The following is a 27,397-nucleotide window of genomic DNA, read 5'->3' as shown; positions in this document are numbered from 1 at the left end:
GGGTGAGAGAGAAGTATGGAGGAAAGTGGGTGAGAGGAGTATGGAGGAAAGTGGGTGAGAGGAGTATGGAGGAAAGTGAGTGAGAGACGTACAGTATGGAGGAAAGTGGGTGAGAGACGTACAGTATGGAGGAAAGTGGGTGAGAAGAGTATGGAGGAAAGTGGGTGAGAGAGGAATATGGAGGAAAGTGGGTGAGAGAGGGGTATGGAGGAAAGTTGGTGAGAGAAGAGTATGGAGGAAAGTGGGTGAGAGAGACGTATGGAGAAAAATAGCTGAGTGAGGAGTATGAAGAAAATGGCTGAGAGAGGAGGATGGAGGATAGTGGGTGAGAGAAGAATATGGAGAAAAATGGCTGAGAGGAGAGTTTGGAGGAAATTGGCTGGAGTATGGTTGACTACCATTGACCCTAGTACATCTGACCATGTGAGTGAATTGTGGTTACAAACTTGGTAACTGATCATACAATCATCATTCACAGGCAGGAAACATTAAGCCAGAAGTACGTGAGTCTGAGTCTTATTACACACACACACACATGCACACGCACACACACACACACACACACATACACTGTAATTAGCTGGTTTTGGCATTTTGTTTAGTTTCCAGTGCATAAAAAAATATTCTATCTATCTATCTATTGCCAGATGCCGCAATATTGCTGTACCATAATCAGTCTTAATATGGAGATTTCTTAAAGAAGAAACATAGTGTCATTTGATGGTGGATGATGTTTTTAATTCTCATCTCCCAGGATTTGGAGGCAGAACTGGAGAAAACCAGAAATGAGCGTGATGAGTCAGCCCGAGAGCTGGAATTCTGGACAACAAACGCTGCAGCTGACCAAACTGAGAAGAATTCCCTTGCACTCAAGTACACTACCGTAAGTTGAGAGGGTAGGGGAGAGGGAGGGTACCATAATCCATAACTTTGAGTAGCTTCAACTTTGAATTGGAAGAGATCTAAGATGTGGGTAATTTTGAATTGTAGTGATGAGTAGGTAATGCTGAGATTCGGATTATTCGTGATCAGATTGAAAGGCTCGTACTGTACCATGTCTAAAATTGTGTGAATGTATTTGATTTGTGCTTGATGGTCCATTGGTTAGAACACCTCACTGGGAGTGATGGCCTTCCCATGCAGTGTAGGTTCGATTTTCAAGAGGTGAATAGAGATTGTCGGTCATGTATTGCCATCAAGAGAAGGAAGCTGGTAATCTACCCTTTATTGCACTGGACTTAGCCTTGCCTTGAGGCCCTACACCTCTAAACCTCAAAGGGAGTGGTATGGGATTGGCAGTTATCATTTTATTCATGTGGTTGGTAGCATTAAAGTGTATATTCAAGTAACCACTCTCATCTGCCAGGTTAATGAGGAGCTGATCAAAAAATTGGAAGAGCTTGAGCAGAGCAAGAGGGAGTATAAGGACCTGGAACAGAAGCTTGCCGATGCTGTGGTTGAAATGGTACGTTCACTGCCTTTTTATTGCTATTGTTCCTTTGTTGGTATGGATGTGTTGGAAAGCTTTAGGAGAAGTACCTTGAGATGGTTTGGCCATGTGGAGAGACTGGAGAATGAGAGATTGACTAGGAGAGTATGTGAATGAGGTGGAGGGTGAGAGGGGGAGACTGAGGATGAAATGGAGGGATGGGGTGGAGAGGTATATGAGGGTGAGTGGTGTGAGTTGGAGGTAGGGTAGCTTGATGATGAAGGACAGGGTGACATGGGAGCAATTCATTTGTGACCACCTCTTTCAGGATAAAGGTGCCTGGCTGTAGATTTATACAAATAATTGTTTGTACTTTTTTTTTTTTTTTTTTTTTTTTTTTTTTAATATAAACTTAAAATATACAGTGTACCTTATGTCTTTCAACTGGTGGAGTTTGTTTGAATTCATTTGTCTGGCAGTTATCAGCAACAGTTAATCTTAAAAAGTTATAATTGTATTGAATGGGTTTGTGGTCATACATATATTTCTGACCACTTGGTTATGAGTTTAAATTGAGTAAAATCATCTTATCATACCAAGAATAACTTACTGATGACACTTTGGTCTTTTCTTTTAAATTTTGACTTGAACTCGCCATCTCCGTCTTGAATGCCAGGTTGTAACTATATCTTAGCATGAGAATATGATGCAAGTCATGAAGAAATGATATAGAAAGGATGTAAAATTATAGTAAGGTAAAACAGGGTAATTTCGCCATGAACAGTGATTTTTGCTAAATACAAACTGTCACATGTGGAATATTGCCATTTTTCTTGTTTTACCTGTACATTCAGCCCTTCTGCTAAAGATACCTATAATTGTTTTTGTAGAAAAAAAAATTGGGGTCTTGCCATAAATTAAAAAAAAAAAAAGTGTCTCGTGGCAAAATTACCCCTCCCAATGGGGTAATTTCACTGCAGACTATTTGTTGTTACTGTTATAATATTTACGTTATAATTGTTACACTGTAGTACCACAGTACATATCATACGCAATTGATTATAAGTAGGGTTAGGTTGTCTAGGCTACCATACAGTAAGGTCCATGCCATGTATTGGGCGACCTTTACATAGATGTCATCCATCATTGTTTCACTGATTGTTTCACGGTTGGTAAGTTGTTCAGGGGGACTCGCATGGCATGAGTGCGTGGCGGAGTACTGTTTTGTTCAGTGTGTGTGTGTGTGTGTGTGTGTGTGTGTGTGTGTGTGTGTGTATGAACAATGCAAGCAGTTCTGAACCACTTTTAACCTGAAACATGTAAATGGTGGGTAAGTAGAATGTTTTTTTTTCCAGTTTTTATTGATTCATTAAATGTTGAAATTTTTTAGTGAACAATTTCATTTCTCCAATGCCATTTTTTTGCACATTGGATCAGAATTCCACATGGCCTTGTTAAGTTGGCATTCCTCTAAAACCTAAGCCCAACATAAGCCGAAACCATGCAGTAGTTTGGGAGCTATAGGCCTTTGAATGGAATTACTGGCGTCGTGGCGAAATTACCCAGCAGCAAGAGTACTCCGTTTTACTCTGTTGTCTCTTTCTGCCACTGAGCTCAGAAATACTGTAAGTTGCACATGGACAAAAACCATGGCCGGGTTAAGTAGTTACAATGCAGTTGTTTCATATTCCATCACTTCAGACGTACCCTAACGAATAATGCCATGTGAATAAATTTTAAAAATATCACTGAGGTTGTTATGAAGATTGTACTATATCTAACGGTTTTAAGAAGTTTCACTCATACTGAATAAAACACCGTGGTTGTAGAAAGAGAAAACTTCTCATCTGGTAGTTTAGTGGGTTAAGGCATGTCAACCATATAGGTCCCTTAGGGATTTACATCTGAGGAGAGGTTTTGGTTTATTTTTCACATGGTGCCACCTGGGGATGAGTGAGGCATGTTCTCGGTTTCTGAAATGTCAATACTAAGTAGTCTAGTCATGGCCCTTATACTACTGTTGGAGCAAAAACCAGCAGAATGATAGATATCCTTTTTTTTCTTTCTTTCCTTCTTTCCTTTACAGAAGTGAGGTTAAGGTCGATAAATAGATAGGTTAATACTTGAAAAGGTTGTTTTTGAATGAGAGGCATGTTTCTATAGCATTAAGGTGGTGCCGCTCACTTCACATCCCGAACTTTTAACTCCCATCACCAGCCTTCAGCTTTTAAGATGAGGGTGATTTTAGGAGTCATTTGATAAGGGGAGAAATATATCTTTTGTCAGGCTACAAAGTATGCCATTTCAGGAATTCTGTTTTTGGTAAGTAGAAGAATCTCGTTAGATTTTTGTCAGGAACACTTTTTTTTTTATTTTTTTTTTATTTTTATTTTTTATAGCAGTGTATAGTTTTCATATTTTTTCTTTCCTTGCTCAGACGTCACTGAAGCAGCGAGTGCATGAGGCAGAAGAGGACATGAAGGCTGCCAAGGCTGAGTGTGACACCCACCGTGAGCGTCAGGAGGTGGTGGGCCAGGACAACGTTCATCTCCAGGCCACCATTACAGAGCTCAAGACCAAGATTGACCAGCTAACTGCCTCTCAGGTAAAAGTGCCCGTCATCACTCTCACCTCAAGAGCTGTGTACTAGCTGGCTATTCAGCACCTCCTCCTTACTGTTTTTTTTTGTTTTTGTTTTTTTGCGTTTTAGGATCAACCAACTCACCACCTACGAGGGCAGTATGCCAAGGCCCTATTTTTTTTTGGCGTGAGAGGTGTTTCTAACACATTTTCCTTGTTGATCTTTTTTGTAGACATACTAGCATTGACCAGCTTGCCATGTCTTTGGTCACTGTGCCAGGGTTGTATTTTTATTTGTTTTGGAGGCTTTAAAGGATATAGTTCTCAGGCACTTTTTTTTTTTCTGTTTTAAAGCCTTCATATTGTAGTAGCAGTAGTACATGAGAGCACTCACTAATTCACCGATGAAGTAATTTAGTACTTGAACTTTTTTTTTTCCCCTAATTTACAACATCATTCATTGCAGTTTAAAGCAATTTGTTTATTTTATCAACAGACTCATTTTCAGTAATGAACAGGTGCAGTATGGACGCTCGTTAGAAAAAAATAATGTACAAACTTTCAAATCCAAAATCATAGATCTAAAGACCTTATGAAAAATGGAATACAGGTACTTTGAAAGAAGAATAATGATCATTCATTCATTATCTAATCCAGTATTGCCCCATGAGGAGCATAGGAGCCCAGGGCTAGGCAAGTTGATCTTGATATTTAAGATGAGAGTGACCAGCTTCACTCATCTGCGAGTGGCATTACTGTATATGAACAGTAAACCTGAACCATCCCTTGGGTATAAACCTGCACTAGCTCAGTCCGATTGGAGTGCCATAATTACCCATTAAACCACCAAGCTTCATAATGTTGTTACCAGTATATGGTTACCACCCAGCATAGTACGGTAAGTAGTTTCTTGGTGCACAGGTAACCATTTGGCTTGTCACTCAGTGTAGAGTCACCCATAGGCAGAAGGAAGAAGAGAGATTGAAGGAAAGAAAGACAGAAGAGGGTGGAAAGAATGATTACTGCTAGTTAATCACTTAAAAAATAGCCTACTGTAGAATGATCAGTAAATGCAGTGAAGTGCTTCATATTAATAATATTTCATCTGTTGTTATACTTGCCGACAAATAAACATTGTCTTCAAATGTGCATTGATTGTTTAAGGACAGATGATGTCAGATTCCTCCTGTTGGATGAAAAAATAAAAATAAAAAAGTAGGTTTTTGGAAATCAAATTTTTGGGTTTGGGAGGTTGTACTTTATATGAACTTATCTTTTTCTTATTTGGTGTGTAGTAATGAAGTTGTTACACTCACCTGTACACATGCTGTAGGGATTAATGGAGATTGTTTGTAATCCCTTGTGTACATAGGCCCTAGCCTTTTTCATCATCATCTATGGTGTTACATCTGCTTTCCACATAAGTTGGGTCATATGGGTTCACTTGATAGGAATCCTCCATTTTGCTGTGTTTTGTGGCTGGTGTGTAACAGTTCCTGAAGATCTGAGAAAAGTTACAATTTGATATTGACTCATTTACTTAGAGGATGCTTTGTTCTATATTCTTGCTGGTTTAGCCAATCTGGTAGAGCACCCTTGACGTGTTGGAGTTAGTAAAAGCTATAATCTACTGATAAATCTTAAAATTAAAAAAATCTCTTAACTTTGAATAAAAGTATCAGATAATACTGTAAAGAAATATATCTATATATCTATATATATATATATATATATATATATATATATATATATATATATATATACATACATACATAAATAATTATAGTGAAGGGGATAATTAATGAGACATCATCATACTGCAGTGACTAAGAATGACACAAGATGGTATATACTTCAGAAACGTGAGGTGCGTGGCCGTGTGGCAGCCGAGACCATTGCCAGTGACCTGAGTGGGCGGCTGCAGAAGGCCCGTGCTGAATACCAGGCCTTGGCACTTACCAACATCCGCCTCGCCAAGAAAGTCAAGAAGTTGCGTGCTGCTATGCCAGCAGATCCAGCTGCGGTGAGTGTTGCTAAACTTGGACGTACGGTACTGGTAAGTTTTTGTTTTAGCATACCTTCATTTAACACATTTTCCACAATAAAACTGTTAATTGGCACATGAGTACTTTCGCATAGCTCTCCATTTTTTTAGTATTAAGTGGTTGGGATATATAGTGAAGGAGCAAGCTTTGCGCTGTGCACACTAGCATTCGTCTCAGTCTGTATGTTCTTTTTAATTTGTGATTGTATTTTAACATTTAACACATAGATAAATATGATCACAACAGTGTTGAGTGTGAGAGAGACACAGGTCAGAGCTTGAATTATTCATTTTCTCTAATATTTGGGACTGTACAGCACCCATCTTTAGAGAGTCTGAACAAGAAGTGATACAACCAAGACATTTATACCCCTAGAAATTCCCTTCCCATTTCTCATGTTACAGCCTGGTTGGCAACCTTTTGGAAAATTCCATCATTCTACCCCACCCTTGATTGTGCCAATAGTGCTATCCTTGCTGTATACCTACATAGACTGAATAATCCCTCCCTGTGGTTAGTGATATTTTTTCAGTTTATGTAGATATACAACAAGGGTAACACTAATGGCACATTAGGCGTGGGATAGGATGACAGAACTTTCGTATAGGTAGTCAATCAGTTGCAACACGAGAAAGGAGGAGGGAAATTCCAGGGGTATAAAAGTCTTGGCTTTATCACTTCTTGTTCAGACAATCTGAAGGCGGGTGCTGTGCAGCGTGGAATGTTAGAGAAAATAAAGAAGTCAAGCTCTGACCTGCCTCTCTCTCTCACCCAACATTTGCATTTGTTGTAATAGATCATCTACACGATCACAACATTAGCTTTATTTTAGTACTGAGCTGTGTACAGCCTTGAATAGGATTTCCTAACCATTTTGTGTTCACTGTTTATTTTATCTATCTATAGCCAGACACCATAATCCCATAATGGGTCGATATTGGTCTTTGAGTTAGTTGTTTTGTGGGAGGGGAACTAAACCTCTGTCAACCCATGTTGACATGTAGGGAACACGTATGGGTTGGTTATATGGTTACCACCCAGTGTTATAAATGGTTTCCTAGCGTACAGGAAACCATTAGTCTTGTCACTCATTGTAAGGCCATCTGAAAAGGAAGGAGTAATAAAAAGTGGAAGAAAAGATTAGAGAAATAGGAAGAAAGGAGAGCAGACACAGATAAAGAATAATACTGTAGAGGTGAAGGAAGAAGTAGACAGCACTACATCAAGTGGGTGGATGATGATCGCCACCACCTACCACCCTCATAATTATTTTGGAAGGGAAATTTGCACGTTTATACTGTCTAGTCAATATTTATGCTTTTGGCCAGTTTTCTTCCCCCAGATTCTTTTATTAGCATACACCATGCATCAATAGTTTCTTAAATGTGTTACAACTCACAAGTAAATTGACATCAGAGTTGTGTTCCAAAATGTCATGACTTTTCACGGGCAGCTAGAATTGGTAGAGAGGGGAAGCTGGCAGAGTGGCTTTTCCTGATTTTGTGTAGAGCATGATTGGTTGAAGTCAGCATCAGTTAACTCCAGCATGAGGTTGTGTTGAAGGATTGTTAATCTTTGTATAGCTGTATTTGCATGAGGTGAATAATTATGTTTGACCATTGCCAAGCTGCAGACCTCATGTGAAGCACAATGTAAGTATGCTTAGGCCAGACTGCAAGGCTAATGTAAGGTAAATTTAACATTGGTTATAAAACAATGACTCAGAGGAGGTAAACTAGCTTACAAAGAATCAGCCCAGCAAGGGTTAAAGGGGTTAATAATAGTCATCATTCTTCATGTTTTCCTGATTGTGTGTCCAGCATGATGGGTTAATGTCAGCGTCAGTGACCTCCAACGTGAGCTCATGGCTACGTGCTGATGTTGACGCTGAGGGCACCATCACTGAGGCCACAGTGGAGGGCGCCATCGCAGAGGGTGAGGAAGAAACCGACCTGGGGCCAATCACCACCACCTCAGAGCCAGGTGTCAACATGGCTCGCTCGTTCTTGGGATCGGAGTTACATAGTGCCTCAGAGACTGGGGCACTGGAGATCAGGTGTGGGATCCTGAAGCATTAGTATGATTGGTTCTGCTGTATTTCATACCTTGGGTTATTTTTTTCCTTGGAGAACTAGACACATGGGAGGATTATGCATTATCCTTGTTAATATTTTTGTCCATAGCCAGTTTTCTTTCCCCATTTTCTCTTATTAGCATGCACCAAAGCAGTGACTCAGAGCTCGAGCATATAGCGCTTACTTAACCCCTGGCATCCAATGTTTATTTCCGCCAACCCTTCCTCCAGCTATGGATTTATGGAAAATCACCATTTTTTAGACCATAATATCTTAGCTGATACTTAGCCAAAATAAAAAAAAAACTAAGTGTCATGATACTCAACAGTCCTTCGACTTCAAGCTGATGGCCTCGGATTGTCCGGGTAGTGCATAGAGTCAGAGAGAGAGCCATTGGAAGTGGTGTAACTTTTTGTGTTTTTTGTGGCTGTGTCCATATGCGTGGCACAAGTAAGGCTCATACTAATGCTTCACAATAAAAAAACACTCAGAATACTGCAATCAACCACAAACACCATTTCCATGAAGGCTTTGAGAAATGTGGTGTGAATGTGTAATGATGTGAGCAAGGGAGTGCAGTCATTATGGCAGTGACCTTGAGGCAGGCTGGCTGGCATCTCACCAGACACAGGGAAAATTTTTGTGTAGGTCCATCCATGGTGGAGATATGCAGGTAACTGGAGCATGACCGGGATGCGTGCAGGAGGGTTGCCAGTACTTGCCTGTGGTGGTAATTACCTGTGAAATATTCAAACTATGCTGGGAAACACTAGATCATGTATATATGCCACCCGGACATCTCCAGGCAGTCATCTATACATGACATCCGGACGCTATGGGTTAACGTAAAAAACTACCATATCCCTCAGTCACTTTAAAATTTCTAGAAACCATACAAAAGTAGTAATAAATGTTGCCAAATCAAGCATCCAAGGTACAGTATTATATAATCCTAATGACAACAAAATATTCTGGTCAGCTCTCAGTTCTTTCTCTATTATCATTAGCAAGTCATCACTCATTTCCCTGTAAAAACTGTTAGACGGAAACACTGTAAATGACCTTCGTGGAAAAGTTAACATTTTTGCCAGTACATTTACAAGAAATTCTGGCTTAGAGGAAGTCAGTCGGAATGTTCCTGCAGTAGAAATCGACTCTTCCAATATTGCTCTACTAAGGGGACTGAATAGGGAAGCTGCCAGAGACCGAGCAGCATGGACAGCTGCCATCAGGTGATCAAGGCCAGTGCGTGCAAACATGTTGGAGCCTTTAAAAGTGAAACAAAACAACAATTTACCAACCAAGAAAGCTCCAAGTCCAGATGAAATTCCTGTAGTTTTGAAAAGTGTTACTCCAAAAGTTGTTCATGTTCTAGATGAATGATTTGGACTATGCAAACACTCTTTTTCTTTACATGAGCAGTAAACCCTAACCACCCCTTGGATATAAACCTGCACTGGCTCAATCTGATTGGAGTGCCATAATTACCCACTAAACCACTAGGCACTGTAATTTGATTACAGTAATCCCGCATATTTCGCGGTAGTTACGTTCTTGTAACCCCCGCGAAAAGTCAATTCCGCGAATACTCTATTAACAATTGAAAACTTGCACTTGTGTCCACCATGCTGCCCATCACACAGTCCATGTCCATACTGATTGCAAGACAATTCGCCGTCAGACAATTCCCCGTCAAAACATGGACGATTCCCCTTCAGAACAATTCGCACCCTGGACGATTCCCCGCCATTCTATAAATATACTAATCAATACTTTCATCAATATACTTATTATTAATTAATCAATACTTTAATAACTATATTTCAGGGGGATCCAGCAAAGTTTATGTTCAGTAGCGTAGGTTCTGGATATTATTTATTAGTTGCACCTTTAGTCAATAATTAACTTGTTTCTTCCTCGCTGTAGTCGCCTTTGAATTATATTCTAGCGTCACCCATAGCTATCTTCATTAATGAAGGCGAATTGTTTTGTTTGTTGTGACTGCGAATTGTCCCGAAACCTCCATACTCATCCCGAAATACCTTCTTACAAGATTGAAAGCACATACTCCATTATGAAGGAAAAACGTAAACACCGTACTGTAATACACAATTATCTACACATTTATTAACAAAACAGTACAAAATAAAAAGATGCATAAACTGGTGATAACAAACACTCGCACGGTCGTTTCTTAGCTTGTCCAGTAACACAATTTTCTCTGCTAAGGTCATAACTTTTCTTGATCGTTTTGTCACTTTGGAGTTCCTACTAATTGTATTATTAGCCTTTGGTGAGGCTGGCTTACGTCCTGGGGCCATGTGGAAGGCAAGTGGGAGGCAAGAGGCTCATATCATAGTGTGGTTACAACCACAACATCCACTTACGGCAGGCAGGCATGGACTGAAGAATGCGAGGCAGAGAGCAGTGTTGCCATATCCAAACAACGAACTTATGCTAGGGCAATGAAAAAATTATGCTAGATTGAGCATATTTGTTCCAAGTAAAAAATGAATTATGCTAACTTGAAGCTAAATGATAAAATTCTATACATATTCGTGCAACATATTAATTATGTATTGTTTACTATGAAAATATTAAAATGAACCTACATACAGTAAGAGGATAAATATCGGTATCTACCCATACTGCTTTTTCCCACGAAACTTACGTTTTTCTGATGGATTTTGATGTGATTCGTTCGATTTTGAGCATCATTTCCGTCGGAAATAACCAGATTTTGAGATATGACCCCCCCCCCATCCCCATGAAATAATGAGGGATCTTTGGGGAATCGGGGGTTATAGGGAGGGGGGGAAACACAGAAAATGGTCATTTCCGACTGAAATGAAGCTGAAAATCGAATGAATCATACCAAAACCCATCGGAAAAACCTAGGTTTCATGGGTAAAGTACAAAGCTCAAACTTATCCTAACCAAACCGAACCTAACCTAAAACCTAACCTAACCTAACCTAATCCAACCTAACCTAACCTAACCTAATCCAACCCAACCAAGCCCAAACTGAAAGTAACCAACTATTCAAACATCTTACCTTATTTGTCTCTCTCTCTCTCTCTCTCTCTCTCTCTCTGATTTGTAGCTTTTATAAAATTATTCCAAAAATATTCCATTCCATTCTAAATTATGCTAGAATGATTCTAAAACTTCTAATATGCTAAAAAATATTGCAGACTCGAAAATTTGATCAAAATTATGCTAAAAGAATAAAATTATGCTAGATATGGTAACACTGGCAGAGGGGCCACGGGAAAGGAACAGAGGGTGGCGTGAGTTTACCGCGCTACAATTGGAAGCTGCGGGAATTTCAATTTTTTTTTTTTTCTGTATATTCAAGGATATTTTTGTTGAACTTGTTAATGCTAAGAAAATCCGCGAGAGGGCAAAACCGTAGACAAAAAATCCGCAAAAAATGCGGGATTACTGTATATTGTAACTACCCAGCGTAGTAAATGGATTTCTGGTGTACAGGAGACCATTTGGCTTGTCACTCAATGTAGATTCACCCATAGACAGAAGGAAGAGGAAAGAATGAAGGAAAGAAAGATAGAGGAAGGAAGGAAGGATAGAAGGAAGGAAGAGAGGAAAGGTCAGGCACCCGAGAGCAGCAGTACTTTGAGTGACTGGATGGTGAGCGCCCCCACCTACCACCTTGCCTATTGGAATTCGTGGTGTTTTACTTAACGGTACCCTCAGTTGAACCTTTCAAGTTTGATCGCTTGTTAAAAAAAAAAAAAAAAAAAAAAAAAGGATTGTTATACAGAGTCGTAACTTCACTGACGAACAGTTAGCTATAGTTTACAAGAGTTGTGTGCTCTCAGCTCAAATCTTACTCTTCCATGTGGGGTGGATGTGGAGAGGTTGCACTAAAACAACTGGAGAAAATTCAGAACAAAGCTGTGAGAATAACTAGTCATCATCATCATCATCATTATCATCTGGACCTCCTTTCCCACCACAGGGCTGGGTGAGAGTAGCAGCATCCAGACAGCCCAATTTTCCCCAGTCCAATGGGCCATGCTTCCATTCACTCACCATTCAGGCCCCCAGAATCCTGGCTCTGTCTGATACACCAAAAACATTCACCATGTGCTGTAGGTTCACATAAACGTATCCAATAGAGAATAACTAATAATCCAGCAAATACAAGTGAACTGCCTCCTTTACAATTAAGATGGAATGTTTCGTCCTTTGCATTATTCTACAGATACATTTATGGCAACTTCTCAGTTGAAGTTGTATTCCTTATGCTTCATGGGCATCTGGTAGCACTCAGGACTGTCTGTCTGTAGCCAGATCCCTTAATCCCGTAAGGGGTAGCCACAAACAAATCGCCTCCATATCGCCTTGTCCCTTGTTATTATGCTGCCCATCCTCCACCTGTCACACTGCCATATAGCAGAACTCATGCCTACCAGAATTCATTTATTCCCTGAGCTGCTGCTCTTTGGAACTCTTCCCTAGATTAGGTCCCCCCAGGCTTCAACATACAACAGTTCAGGTCCAGGTATTAGAGATTTATTTAATGCAGGGGTGGGGAATCTTTGTCCTATTAAGGGCCATTAGGATATTTTTAACATCATTTGCGGGCCATACAAAATTATCAGCTTCAAATCAACTGTAGCCCAGTACATAATATATATATATATATATATATATATATATATTCGTTCATGACTATGAAATTACATTTATGAATTGCCTCACGGGCCTGATCAAACAGTCTTGCGGGCCTTATATGGCCCGGAGGCTGGACATTCCCCATCCCAGTTTTAATGAATAGTGGACACATTTAATCTGGTGTATGGATTTTTTATTTTTTTTTTAAATTTAATTTGCTTTTCCTTCCTCTGTTCATCTCCTGAAAAATAAAAAATCCTTTCTTCTGAAAATTATACAGTAATCCCTCTAATATCCGGACGCCCAATAACCGAACATCCCCACTAACCGAACCTTATCGTCCTGGGATCAAACATTCCCAAAATGGTCCGAAAATCCAAAAAAATTGGAAAAAAAAATCGATTTTTTGCCGTCCGTAATTTGAACTTGCCGCGCGCGCCGCGTGAGAGCATTGTTTTGGTTCGTCATTCCTCCGACGTCCGATAGAGCGCCGCTGCATCCTCCCCACTTCCCGCCTGTCTCTCACCGCGACAAGACCTACGCTCTTCGTCATGGCTGCCCACGTGCTCGCTTTTGTGGTGGTGCCGTACTTGCTGCAAGGCCTCCTGCTGCTCTCTGCCCTACTCTTAGTGTGTGTGATGATGGCCCCGCCTCCTGAGAAAAGGAAGAGAGTGGTGTTGACTCTGGAGAAGAAACGGGAGATATTGGAGAAGGTTGATGCGGGTTGGTCTTCCTCTCGCATTCTCCGCGAGTTCAACCTGGCCCGGTCGACTTTGTTTGATATCAAGCGTTCCCGAGACAAGCTCATGCAGTACACGGCTGACTTCTCGTCGAGAAGCAAACGCAACGTGGAGAGGAAGGTTATGTTTACTCCCAAGTATGCAGAGATCGACCGCTCCACGTTGGATTTGGTATCGACAGCAACGTGCAGCTGGTGTGATGGTATGTGGAACGGAGCTGAAGGCTGCTGCTGAGAAGTTTGCAAGGCTTCACGACGCCCTAGACTTCAAGGCATCCGAGGGTTGGCTCTTCGCGTTCAAGTTGCGACATGGCCTTACTAACCGTAAAGCACATGGCGAAGCATTGGACGCTAACGAGGATGGAGTGGACGAGTTTCGGCACAAGGTGAAAGGCTTGATCGACAGGGAGGGCCTCACTCTCGGTCAAGTCTATAACGCTGACGAAACTGGCCTATTCTATCGCTCGGTGCCAACGAACACTCTCGCCGATGAGACGGAGAAGCGTGTACCTGGCCGCAAGCTTTCTAAGGAACGGATATCTGCTTTGTGTTGTGCCAATGCTAACGGCATGCACCGGCTTAAGCCCGTTATTGTTGGCCGTGCAAAGCAGCCTCGGTGCCTTCGTGGGGTGATGGATGTCCTTCCTGTCGTATGGTACCATTCTTTGAAAGCATGGTTCACAGCTGTGATTTTCAAAGACTGGTTTCACCATCACTTCGTCAAGGAGGTCATACATTACCAGACGAAGACACTGGGAATTCCTCGCGACCAGGTAAAGGCTCTCCTTCTCCTCGACAATGCACCTGCCCACCCGTGCGACAAGGACTTGGTTGCTGAGAATGGCCGTATTAGGTGCATGTTTCTGCCACCTAATACGACTGCTCTCATTCAACCAATGGACCAAGGAGTGATCGTGGCAACAAAGCGCCTGTACCGTCGGAAGTTCTTGGACGAGGTGATGGTGGTTCTCGAGGACGAGGACGAGCGCAGGGAAGGACGTGACACTCGAGGCAAGCGGACTTTGGAAAACCTTCGCCGCTACAACATCAAGTCTGCGCTGTACAACTGGGCTAGTGCATGGAAGGAAGTCCCTGTGAAAACTTGAAAATGGTTGGTCTCGTCTGCTTCTCGGAACAGATGTGGAGTACGATTTCCTAGGGTTTGACGTGGATGACTTCCATGCACGGCTACGTACGCACGGCGACGATGTTGATGTGGACGATGTTCGTGAGTGGTTGGACGACTCTATTTCCAGGGCGATCCTGGGTATCAGACGTTGTCTGATATCGAGATCGCGTCTTCGGTTGCTGGTGTCAGTCCCAAACTTGAAGATTCCGACGACGAAGACGATGATGATGCAGACTCCGCCCAGCAGGACACTACTCCAGCCATCCCCAAGCTGAGCGCACTCCGGGAACATCTAGAGTTCGTCCTAGACTACCTGGAACACCCGGACTGCGACAGGGAGATGGGGCCCTTGGGACTCGTGGAGGAAGTGCGTGCTTTCCGGCAGCGCATCATCAATCGCCAGAATCGTCGGTCCTTGCGTCAGTCAACGATTGACAGTTTTTTCAGGCCCGTGACCCCGCTGTGCCAAGCCCTGGTTCCACTCCGTTGCCTCCCCAAGACAGGCCCTCATGCTCCGAGCCACAGCCCAGCACATCAGCTACAGTGGAGTCACCGCTCGACGTGAGTTTGCGGCTGTCTTCAGAGTCTTCTGTAGTCGGTACGCCATCACCACTACCCACCGATGCACCCCTTGGACGCCTGCCAGTGATACTCTCGGGCTTTGACAGTGAATAAACAGCAAGAACTTTTCCACTAGACCACACGGGAATTTTGAGTGTTGTGCAGTGAAAAACGGTGTGTTGTGTTAAGGTTTTCAAGTTGGGAGAAAAGACTAAGTAGAAAAGAAATTTAACGTAACTAACCTTCTTTGTTTTGGCTTTGGAAACTTAAAAACTTGGGAAAAGTTAATGTGCAACACTTAAATTTAATGGAACATTATTTGGACTAAAGTGAACACTGTGAAAAGAACGGACTTCTGTGTGTTAGTGACTAAGTTCAGTGCAAGACTTCAGGAAGAGTGTAGTGCAAGTGCTTCAGGAAATCGTTCTTACTGTCAGAGTCCGAGAGGAGGCGGTTATTCATCGAGGTGGCCAGGGACTTGCTGTAAGTAGCCAAAATGTTTCATGTTGTACTATTTTCCATACTATATTTACCAGAATGTTTCATATTGTATTTTTTCCCATACTATACTTACCAGAAAGTGTCATACTGTACTTCTTTCCATACTAAACTTACCTCATGCATGTGCAGTAGGAATGTGTTTTTCAGAGTTCGGTTAGGTTCGGTTAGGGTAGGTTCCCAAGTTAGAGTCCATAAGTACCAGAATGTTTATTAATGTATGAACATACTTCTAAACCCACATTTTATGTGTCTATTGCATTTATTTCAGTCATTTATGTGCCTTATTGGTGTGATTTGGGTGTTAAATAGGTGCTATGCATGTCCGGAGGGAGTTGTATAGGTGTTTCTCTGTGTTAGGGTCCGTAAGTACAAGTCCATAAGCTGGGGCCCAATATCCGGACAAAACCAATATCCGAACCTACCGATGGCTCTATTGATCCAGATATTGGAGTGATTACTGTACTTAAGTCTGTGATATTTCTCTTGTAACTGAGATTTGTTTTTGTATGAGGAGAGGCATGAAAAGACACTACATTCTGTTCTCTGTCCATTGTGGGAAAACAGAGCACAGCTACCGTGCTATAGCAGGGAGTTGATAGTAAATTTGTCTTTACATATTTTGGTCCAGAACGGTGTGTACCAGCTGCACCAACTCCACCAGAGAGCTGAGTGAGGCTGTGCATCGCAAGATGGAGGACATTGTTAAGGAGCTCTCTCTGCAGATCACCTCACTTAAGTCACAGCTACGCTCAGTCAGGTCACAGTTACCTGAGCAGGCACAAGATGAGACAAATCAGGAAGAGAATACTTTAACACAGGAAGCTGAAGCGCAAATGGAAGCAGACAGACAGCAGGGTGAGGAGGCAGGAGAACAGCAGACAGAGCCAAAAGCACATCAGGCAGAAGCAGTAGAGCAGCAGGTAAAGAGTGAGAACCATGAGGAGCAGAAGCAAGCAGCAGAGGGAGAGGAGGAGTCTGATACATCAAGGAAGAGGGATGAAAGAGCAGCAAATGTGGCCCAGCAGAGAGTGGCAGAGGGGGAGAAACAAGTTCTCTATGGCAACACCTTCCTTCCCACAGCTCCCACTGCTCCAGTTTTCTTGCCCGAGCCATGCCCATCCCAGGTCACTCACCACCTTCCTCAAGATACTGGCTCCTCTCCTGCCCCTACCCAGCCCTTCCATGCCCCATCCCAGCCTCAGTATCACCTTCCAGCCTCCCAGGGAGGCTGCACTCACTTCCTGCCACCCCCACTGCAGCCTGAGACCACAGCCACTGCCATCCAAGCTGCGGTCATGAGTCAGTTTGTTGCCCCCCCCAATCCTGCCCACACGGAGTCTGACGATGACGACTTCCACAGTACCAGCGACAACAACGATGCCACCCCACTCAACAACACCACCACACAGCCACAACAACAGCCGCAACAGCCACAAGGGTACAGTACCACATCTCAGACCTTTGTGCATTGTCTAAACTATTTAATTGCTTCAGGTTTTACACTGCTAATTGAAATTGTTTAGTGTTCCTCACAGCATAATCCAATTACAGTCAGGGACAAAAGTTTTCCTAATATTTCACCCAGCATTACTCCCGAAACTAAGAACCTCTAGTCAAGGTGTAATAATAAAGGCTATATCCAATCTCTTCAGTTCAGAAAGGCTGTCATAAAGGAGGCTAAAATTTTGTGGAGGCAGCACGTTAGAACATCCAACACGATTAGAATTAAGTTGTCATTAAACTGAAGGGGCTAAGATAGATGTGTAGATAGATTGAGGTATAGATATAGCCAGCATTATACCTCAAACTAATGAACTCTTCCATGTGACATATATAGATAGATAGGTACTGCAGGTACATAAATGTATACTGGTAGATCACATCATATAAGTCTTCATCATGTGAGGGATGTATTCCAAATGTTGCTGCTTTTCCCATACATATGGTAATGTTAAATTGTAGGAAACTGGCACGTCAGCCTAATAACTTGCAGTAGAACATGAGTAGTTGCATTCACATTTTCTCTCAGCAGCATGTTATTTTATGCACATATCACTCCCTTGTTTTCATTTATAGGTAAAAAATTTTCAGATGTAATGGTTTTGGGGAAAAAATTTAGGATAAAATGGTTTTTGTATCCAAGTTATTATAAAGTGAATCTGGATATAGTGTGGTAGGTGGGGGCACTCACCATCCACTCACTCAGTGTAGTGCTGCTCTCGGGTGCCTGTCCTTTCCTCTTCTCCATCCTTCTTTCCTTCCATCCTCCTCTGTCTTTCTTTCCTTCAGTCTTTCCTCGTCCTGCCTGCGGGTGACTTTACACTCCCTCTTCTGTCTTTCTTTCCTTCATTCTTTCCTCTTCTGCCTGTGGATGACTCTACACTTAGTGACGAGCCAAATGGTCTCCTGTACACCAGGAAACCATTTACTACGCTGGTTGGTAACCATATAACCAAATTTTGGCACCTGGTGGTTTAGTGGGTAATTATTGCGCTCCGATCGGATTGAGCCGGTGAAGGTTTCTATCTAAGGAGTGGTTGGGGTTTATTGCTCACGGAATGCCACTCAGGGATGAATGAGGCTGGTCACTTTCATATTAAATGTCAGGACCAATTGCCTAGCCCCGGGCTCCTACGCTCCTCGTGGAGCAACATAGGATTGGCTGATGGATGGATGGATGGATATGGATATTGTCCTCTAATGCAAGAGTGAAGCCAGTATTCTCAGTAATTCATGTATACAACTAGTCACTTCAGGAACTGTCTTCCCTAGTCTGTATTTCCTGCATCCTATAACTTTGGTCTCCTAAACACAGTGCTTTCAGGCTTCTCAGAATTAAAAAAATAAAAATTGGTTTTGGTTCTCTTGTTCACTTCTTTCTAGGAAGAGCAACTTTTTTTAGCAAGCACCCAGCCTTTGTCTTTTCTTTTGTATTAGAAGAGAAAAGAAGAAAACGGGCATACAAAAATTATGATCATTAAAGGGAAATGGCATTAACTGCTACATTTTTTTCGTTTTCCGTAGTTAGATGTTTATAGATACATCTAACATTACACTCCAGACTAAGATCTAACACTTGGCCACCACCCCCAGAGCTGAACGCAACTTGCTGGAATGCCCACTCTGCAGCCTGAGTTTCCCTGTGGCCACTATGAGACTCCTGGAGGAACACATACACTCACACCTTGAGTACGTCTGTCCTGTCTGCTCAGTGGCATTCCAACGCAACAGCCAGAAGAAGTATGTACTGGGAGCAAGGAAGAGATGGTTGTTTGTGAGAGGAATAATAATAATGTGTATGTGCAAAAATAATGGTTGATCTCTGTAATATTTTATTAAAAGCACCAGTTTTGCAAAAGAATTCAGTATTGTTCAGTGCCTCAAAATAACAGTATGGCCGTCAGTTCATTATTACTGTAGTTCAGTATTGAAACATAAAAGCCAGAGAGAGAGAGAGAGAGAGAGATTCACTGTACGTCTGCAAATGTATTTGTTTGTATGTGTGTCCACCACCACCTGCAAGGTGGAAAGACCCAAGGCTAGGTTGTCATCACCAAAAGTAAGCTCTGTACAGAAGTTATATTTATTCATATTCCTACCTGTCCTCTTGCAGATTTGAGGAGCACGTGCATGCCCACTTCACAGACGAGGATGGGAACAGCTCCGAGGAGTGGACAAACCCCCTTGACGATCCCTCGGGACCATGGGGACAACAGTTCCGTAGTGCAAGACTCCTTGAGATTGACTAAACAACCACAGGTGGAGCCAGGATGAGGGAAAAACATGTAGTTGAAGCAGTTATTCCTGCGTCTGTATTTTTTTTTACCATATCTCTATTCTGTCTTTTATGCTCTCACTTGTCATTTTTTTCTGTCATTGTTTCTCTTAATGTATGTTATACCTTCTCTTGTGTCTAATTGCCTTTTTCATTGTTTTTCTTTTCTTTCTTTGTCAAATAAGACAGATGCAATGAGTATTACCCCTGATCAGACTGTGTGAAGGCAGTTTGGAGGTACTCTGCCTTGGCTGTTCTGGATGTGATATCAAATTGTGAGATAAGACAATAGAAGATGTATTGAAGTGTGATGGCAGAATATCTCATGGAGGGTTTGTGCGGGTAACTACAGTGACGTCTAGAAATTGCGGGAAGTGTTAGGCATCAGGGAGACTCAGCAGCAGTGCTTGATTTGACATTGCAGAGTATAGAGGATAGGTTAACACTCTTAAGGTTTCTCCGACTTGCTCTCAGCTGAATAAAAGTATTTGATTTTGGCTGAATTACTGGAGTTACTCCAGTGATGAAAAGGTTAGTGGGACAGTGTTATCTTTCTCCTGTGACTCACTTAGCTGAAGAAAATTAATGTATAGCTGGATAAAGATATGAGACTCCACCACCATGAGAGGGTTAAGAGCTGGGAGATAAGTGGACTGAGCAGCTGGGAGAAACTCACAGTCAGCTGAACCTGATGTAACCAAATAGAAATCTACTTTAGATTGTACAGTTTTTAGAGTTACGAACAATTGCTTAGCCCCTTCAACTTGAGGATGTCTTTTTTTCTATTCTTGCTACTGCTGGATGATTTACTTTTGAGGAGACCTTTCATGATGGAGAAGTTTGTTGGAGATTGATTTTAACTTCATCAGTGCAACAGGTTTCACTGATGTTGAATACAATCATTTGAAGATCGTAGTAATGAAATAAAAATATCCACCATCGTAGTGAAAAGGTTAACTGCTTTACCTGACAGTCACAGCACTAGGATTCTGTTGTCACAGTTTTTACATAAAGTCATCAGGTCACTGTATAATCTATTCATTAATTTTGTGTACATTGTATCCTTGTAAAATTATGTAACTATGATACTGAATAACCATTGCAGCTTCTGTTCTTCATATTATTTTTTAGTCTTGCTGGTCGTATACCATTCAGTGTTTTGGACTGCAGTAGTGTAGTTTCCACCTTAAAGGGGGAAGCCTGGGACTAGGTTTTATTTATTTCCGCAGCCTCCAAACATATGTGACTGGAGAGGAGAGACTGTGTGGTGCTGCCTAAATGTTGGCTAGGATTATTTATTGCTCATTGGTTCAGTCACTACAGCCTTGCAAATTCTTTATGAGGTGATGCTTAAAGAATCAAGAAGACTAAGGCATTGAACTAGTCTAATGCACTATGATATTGAAATTAAAGAGTGTATTAAACAATACTATATGTAAACCAGTGTGCAAAATGCTGAGTTATGATGATTACATACACATTGCAAAGCCTTTTAATTACTGTATTAGTTTAGTGAATACGTCAATTTTTTTATTATGATGCAGTACATAATACCCAGCATATTTTTCTGTAATGTAATTTAAAGTAAGTAATGTCAGTAATGTCAGATTTAAAGAGTGAAGAGTAGTGTAGTGGTATGCTGCCTGGCTCTCACCTGAGAGTCCCGGCTTCGATTCCCGGCATATTGGTAATTTCTCAGATAATATCAGATTTTTTCCTCTCTTTTTCTCATTTCATTATCAGGCTCAGCATTACAGTATGCCTATTTAAGGAAATATGTCAAAGTACCATAGTTACATTAAGGTATTGGGCAGTGAAGTTGGTGAAAGGCATAGGGAACTTATCTTTTTTTGATGAATGCAGTTACACAGTATACACAAGTGTTGTTATTGTTTTTAAATTTATACTTAGAAGTCATTATCAATTATTTTAGTGCACCTAATATATGTAGTATGGTATAGTCAGATTATGTTTTGTTTTGTAATAACACTGCTTAATTTTGTATATTATCTAGTATTAGAAATGATGTCCAGCATGTCCATCCATATCACTTATACTGAATCTAACAGAAGAAAATACAAGTGTATCATGAGTGAAGGGTTTTTGAATTAGCATTGGTTAGGAGAGACTGACTTATGTAAATTAGAAGAAAATTGTTCCGGAAGATTATTAGTGATTGTATTCCTCTCTTGAAGTGATTCAGTACCAAGTTACCAATGAATTAATACCATTTCTGTTAAAAGTATTTGTTATTCACAACAAAATTGTTGTTATCAGAAATGAATGTATTTAATACTTACTAAGGCACCAGATGTACTATTTGAAACAAAAATAAGCCATTATACAAAATGGATAACTAATTTAGTTGCTATGATGATGCCTTTGTAATTTCAGTTAAACTACCTTTAGTTTATTTTTTTCAACTAGTGAAGGACTTCTCACGTTGAAAGGGATTTATATTGGCAGTAGTGTATGTAACCCATATTGTTAGGTTTCTCTTGGAGTAAATAAAATGATCTGATGGTAGGAAGGAAAAATGGTGCCATTGTGTTGAGAGGGTTACAGTAGGAAGCTGTACAAGAGTATGGATTGGAGTGAGGAGTGCCTGAATGTACGATAACATGACTGGAGGTAGTGTGAGAGTATACAGTTGAGCCTGGACACCAGTGCCTGGAGGTGTCTTATACAGCCACTCCAGATGAACTTGGGAATGTAAAATTGGGTGTGCATATTGTAGTCTTCCCTCTCCTGTGCCTTCTCATTTCATTTTTTCTGGGCCCTACCACAGTTCATTCGTAAGTAAAGATGATCATGAAGGTGACGTATTTGACAAAAGAAGGGCATAGATGTAACATTGTTTCCACTCCTTTGTCTCCTTTATGCAGATATTTAATGAGTTGCCTGTGTTGAGCCCATCTGAATCGTATGTGGCATATGGACTGCATGGACACAAGTTCTAATTGTAGATTATGTGTTTTGATTAGGAAGAGTGGTGTTATGTTGGCAGACCAGTCCAGCAAGGCTAATACCCAGGTTCATTGCCAGGTATCCAGTTTTATGTCACCATATCCTCAGGTGTGAGAAAGAGATCTGGATGATGATGATGATGATGATGATGGTGATTTCCATACAGTTTTTTCCCATGTGGGAAAGACCTCAGTATTGAAGGTTAGATGAGAACTGTAACTAACCCCTTTAGTATAAAGTCTTTCCTAAACATTGAAGACTTCTGAAAGTAACAAGGCATCCCTTGGTTAAAGGGGTTATGGTTATACTGTATATCCGATGAGCCTAGGTTGATAACAGCAGCAGTAACAGTATGTTTGAGATTGTGATAGAACAGTTTGTTAACATCGTTTATTCATAGGCCAGAGTATAACAGACTGCAGTCTTTTGTTTTTCTCTTCTTCCATTAGTACAGTATTTCTAAAGTTGCCAAGACCTGTATGGACATCTTACGGTGTTTATTCTAAACCTGTTCATCCCAATTAGCTTTTATATCTTGTTTTTGCTACCACCAGATTTTATTTAAATTTGGAATGACCTCACTTGAGGAATTAAATACAGTGTAGTCCTCATTAATCCTTTTGCTGCAGGAGGTGTGGCTTCATCATCATCATCATCATAATCATCTTCCCATGCCCTCCAAGGATGGGTGAGGCAGGGTCAAGAGGGCAAGAAAAATCCTGAAAGGAAGGTCTGTCAGTTGAAGGAAAATAATCCAGTGGCTAGAATACAGTAAAGAGGACTTCATTTGAATTGAAAAGGTTAATCTCTTAATGAGAGTAAAATGGTAATAAAGGGAGTAAGTGATGAAATATTTCTTGGGCCTGGATGATGACTTCCGTGATATTCATGTTGCTTTAGGTTTAGTGTTAAGTTTCCATGGTATTTTTCTAATAGTTCTATATATTGTAGTAATTTATTAAGTGACTATCATTATGAGAAAAGTATGATAACACATGTTAAGCTGCAGTGTCAATTAACAGGTGATTCACACTGTAACATGAAATTACTTAACTTTTCACAATGGGGGGTCTCTCCTGAGCTAAATGAAGTAGTCTGGTGTTAGCAAGAATGAAATGAAAATTATATTTATCATAAATGAACGGGTTAATGCATGTGGCTGTAGGTGATTCATCAACCACTTTGTTGCATTGGACATACACGTAATTTATGCAGGCCATATCCAGACCATTTTATTCATTTAAGGGAATTCATAACAGTCCAAAGGTTAATTACAGTAGCTTTCAACCCTTTATTAGAATTCCCTCATCTGAAAAAAATGACCTCATGATGGCCTGTGCAGAACAGTGCCTCCATTGATGGTGAAACTGTTAAGACGGGAATAGAAAGGTGGAATGTATGAGGGATGACGGCTTTCAGTGATGGGAGGTCATGATAATACTCAGTACGTTTTCACCTGATGGAAATGGGCCACTCCTGCCACTTTTATGGTAGCATAAGATTCAGTGAGCTGTAGGTAGGAGTTTCCTTGATTATTAGTCAGATTGTTCCTCCAGTCTTACTAAACTTGGCCATCAGCTGAACTGAAAGAAGTGAGGATTTTTTTGTAAGGTCAGAAAAAACATGCTGTAGATGTTTTTATAGAGATTTGTTGGTGATTTTGCTCCTGCCATTATGGACAAACTGGGATTAGGCATCAGGCAAGAGATAGATGTTTTGGAAACATTCACTAGACTAAGCCCTAATATACAGAATAACCTTGTCTTTAGTCACAGATACTACAAAATGTACACATTGTAACTTTTTTTTTTTTTTTTTCAAGAAACTGTAATTGCAACATAGCAGTTGCTAAGTTAAGCATCTTTCTGTTTTGTGATAAGTAGTTTATGTACCATATGGTTGTACTGCATGCATATATATATATATATATATATATATACACTGTTTTTGAGAAGCAAATAAGGTTACTAATAATACTGTATGGATATTCTGTTTCAGTGATAACACATTGAGTGCAAAATCTTTATTTAACAGTTTATCATTATTTCATGGTTTAATTTTACGTACTTAAATGTTAGCAATATTCTTGGTCGTATCATAGACATCTGGACATGTGAATTTAATCCCAGTCTTACCATAGGGTTGTGGGTCTTTTACCTAAGGATCTGGTAGAACTGCAGACCATCAAAACTGAGGTGTGTCTTACATACCCGTGAGTGAGGGCAATTGAGTTTATCTCTGGCAGTGACAGTCTGTGTAATACAGAATTGCAAAGTTTACTGTGATTATTGTTTGGTAAGCATATGCATGTGTATAGTCAAGAAAGTAACTTCCCTCCCCAAGTTGTGATTTATGCATTGCAGGAAAATTGAACTATATGAGTTGCACAGTAGTTGAGGTATGACTTACAAGTTTTGTATGTGCAATCAGGCAAATCTGGGAAGATGGTTGTTTCTTACTGTGTACTATAAATTTGAATTACAAAACATTGCTATAATTTGATGCTGAACAGGCCTGTGATGTAATTAGATTACACTGTACTGATGGTGATAGCTTTTACTGTCCAGTTCATCTGTATTACTGGATGGTGTGTTGTTTAATTTTTACATTAGTTAATATTTGCTGTACAGTGTTGCTGAAGGAAGTGATTAAGGATTTTGGCTTTGATGTTCATTGTGCAGAATAATTGATGTGCACTTTACCTGTCAGGTTTAATGGTAGTAAAGTCTGACCAGGTATTTTAGTGACATTTGAGAGAAGTTATTAAAGCTGTTGATACTGCATGTGGAAGTGACCTGCAGTTGATACTTTGTGTGAAATCAATAATGGGTTGTTGGATGCTTTAGTTTACATCATAGATATCTCTCATGAGCTTTACTGATGTGCTTTATTCCATTTCATTTGCTTAATCCAGTCATAATTATGCAGTGTGATATATTTTTCTTTTTCCACTTAATGTGATTATAATAGTGATATAATTTTCTTTTTCCACTTAATGTGATTATAATAGTGATATAATTTTCTTTTTCCACTTAATGTGATTATAATATCCCACAGATTTTATATTACTCTGGAGTGGAATTCTGATTATCTATATAACTGTTTATCCACAAGGGTTATGAGTCACACAAAACTAGTGGTATAATTTTCTTGCTCTCCCTCCCCCATTCTTTTTCTGTAGCAAATTTCAGTTTACTTTATTCTTCTCTTTATATTGGTATATATATTGAAGCATAAGTATAATTACAGGATGACATTCATTATAGCCTGAAGCCAGTACTGTCTAGGAAATGTATGTTAATACTTAAAGATGGTAGAAGTTGTCAGTGTGATTGTCCAAAAATTCAAGTGATAGGAACAACCTTATATGGATAAGCAGAGTTCTATTGCCCCTTTATATACAACTGTATACCCTTAAACTTTATATTCTTTATGACTGTATATTCATTATGTCTAAGTTGAGGTGAGTTTGTGGTGACTTAGTTTTGCACATAAGTCTGAACATCTTTGCAGATTGCATGTACAGTATTATATGTTACTTGCATGAATATAGTCACTAATACATGTACCCAGTAGTAATCACTTCGCAACTGTACTAGGAAAATCTTTATATATTCGTTGTCCATGATTGATAATGACTATTACTGTAGATTGAAGAGGCCAATATACTTAGTCAGTACTATACTTTCGTGTGATTGACCCAGACATAATTTTGGTATGTTGATTGGAATCAAAAGGAGAATTGCATTTGAATTGGGGATAAGATTATATGGCAGTTGCAAAGAAAATTGTTTAGCCATGGCAGAGGAACTTGTGTATTTGATTTATCAATGAATATCACCTGGTGTGATGCAAAAGTGCTGAGTGCTTGGGTTGTCTCATTCCCATGCTGGAATGCAGAAAAGGGAGCTTCAGTCTCCATTTCTTACCTTTCATGACATGCAGGGCATCTGTAAGTAGAACCATTTTCTTCCAAGGGAAACCCCCTTACTTGAGGTAATGTAAATTTTTTTTTAAATAGATTTGTTCACTTGTTAGTTTTTCATACCCCTACACATACTGGAGATGGTAAGTGGTGTTAATCATTATCTATTTGCTTATTGTAAAACTTCATACTTCTTCCTTCATTTTTCTATGAATCTTTTCCTGTTTCTCCGATCTTCTGTCTATTTATCTAGTGCCAGATTCCATAATCCCATAAGGTGTGACCACAGACAAATCGCCTCCATGTTGCTCTGTCCCCTGCCATTTCACTGCCCTCCCCTCTCATATATTACTTCACTCTATCCCTCCATCTCATCCTTAACCTCTCCTTCCATCTCCCCCCCCCCTCCACCTCACTCACATACACTCCTTGTTAGTCTCTTGCTCTCCATTCTCTCCACTTGGCTAAAACACCTCAGTGTATTTCTCCTAATGCTTTCTATAACATCAACATGCACACCACAATGCTCTTTAACTTCCTCATTTATCAGTCTGTCTCTCCATGTTACTCCACATACTCCTCTCAAATAATTCATTTCCACTGCTCCCACTCGACTTGTGTCCTTCCAACAAGGTCCAGGCTTTACTTCCATATGTTTGAGTTGGTATCACAATACTGTTGTGCAGTGACTTTTTGTACAGTACTTCCATGCTACTGTGGTGCTTGTGTTAACTGGGTAGAGAGACACAAATGTGGCATCCATCCAGGAACAAAACATCCACACTCTTCTCCATGCCTTGCCGTGGTGAGATGATGCTGCCATGAGGGAACATTGGTTCATTGCACAGGAGAGCTCTGCAGGGGTGGTTGCTTGCTTGCAGTTGATGAGTCTGCTTGCCCAGATAGACTGGGGTTAGTCAGTAACAACAGAACATAATGGAGCACTACACAGAGTATGGCACACTAAGACACAGACACAACATAAACAGAGTAGGGAATTGCCTGCAGTCACCCTTCCTCTCACTATTAC

At 40.6% G+C, this 27,397-nt stretch overlaps 1 protein-coding gene across 3 annotated transcripts in view; it reads left to right on the top strand.

Annotated features, from left to right (window-relative positions):
* Window positions 1-24,375, top strand: part of LOC145404139 (uncharacterized) — a 59,936-nt gene extending 35,561 nt beyond the window's left edge. For 2 of the 3 annotated variants that reach the window (XM_080275766.1, XM_080275767.1), the window contains exons 10-17: window positions 755-883; window positions 1,367-1,465; window positions 3,867-4,034; window positions 5,868-6,032; window positions 7,875-8,110; window positions 16,329-17,138; window positions 18,794-18,940; window positions 19,314-24,375. In XM_080275766.1, the coding sequence (XP_080131892.1) occupies window positions 755-883; window positions 1,367-1,465; window positions 3,867-4,034; window positions 5,868-6,032; window positions 7,875-8,110; window positions 16,329-17,138; window positions 18,794-18,940; window positions 19,314-19,449 (1,890 nt within the window). In that variant the 3' untranslated portion in view covers window positions 19,450-24,375. The remainder of the gene's footprint in view (window positions 1-754; window positions 884-1,366; window positions 1,466-3,866; window positions 4,035-5,867; window positions 6,033-7,874; window positions 8,111-16,328; window positions 17,139-18,793; window positions 18,941-19,313) is intronic. The other variant, XM_080275768.1, reaches the window with a different exon arrangement.
* The last annotated feature ends 3,022 nt before the right edge of the window (window positions 24,376-27,397 follow it).

The sequence above is a fragment of the Coenobita brevimanus genome, chromosome 62, assembly GCF_032717465.1.
Source record: "Coenobita brevimanus isolate Jiangsu-jjx chromosome 62, ASM3271746v2, whole genome shotgun sequence".
Lineage (NCBI taxonomy): Eukaryota > Metazoa > Arthropoda > Malacostraca > Decapoda > Coenobitidae > Coenobita > Coenobita brevimanus.
This window is presented reverse-complemented; position numbering and strand designations above follow the sequence as displayed.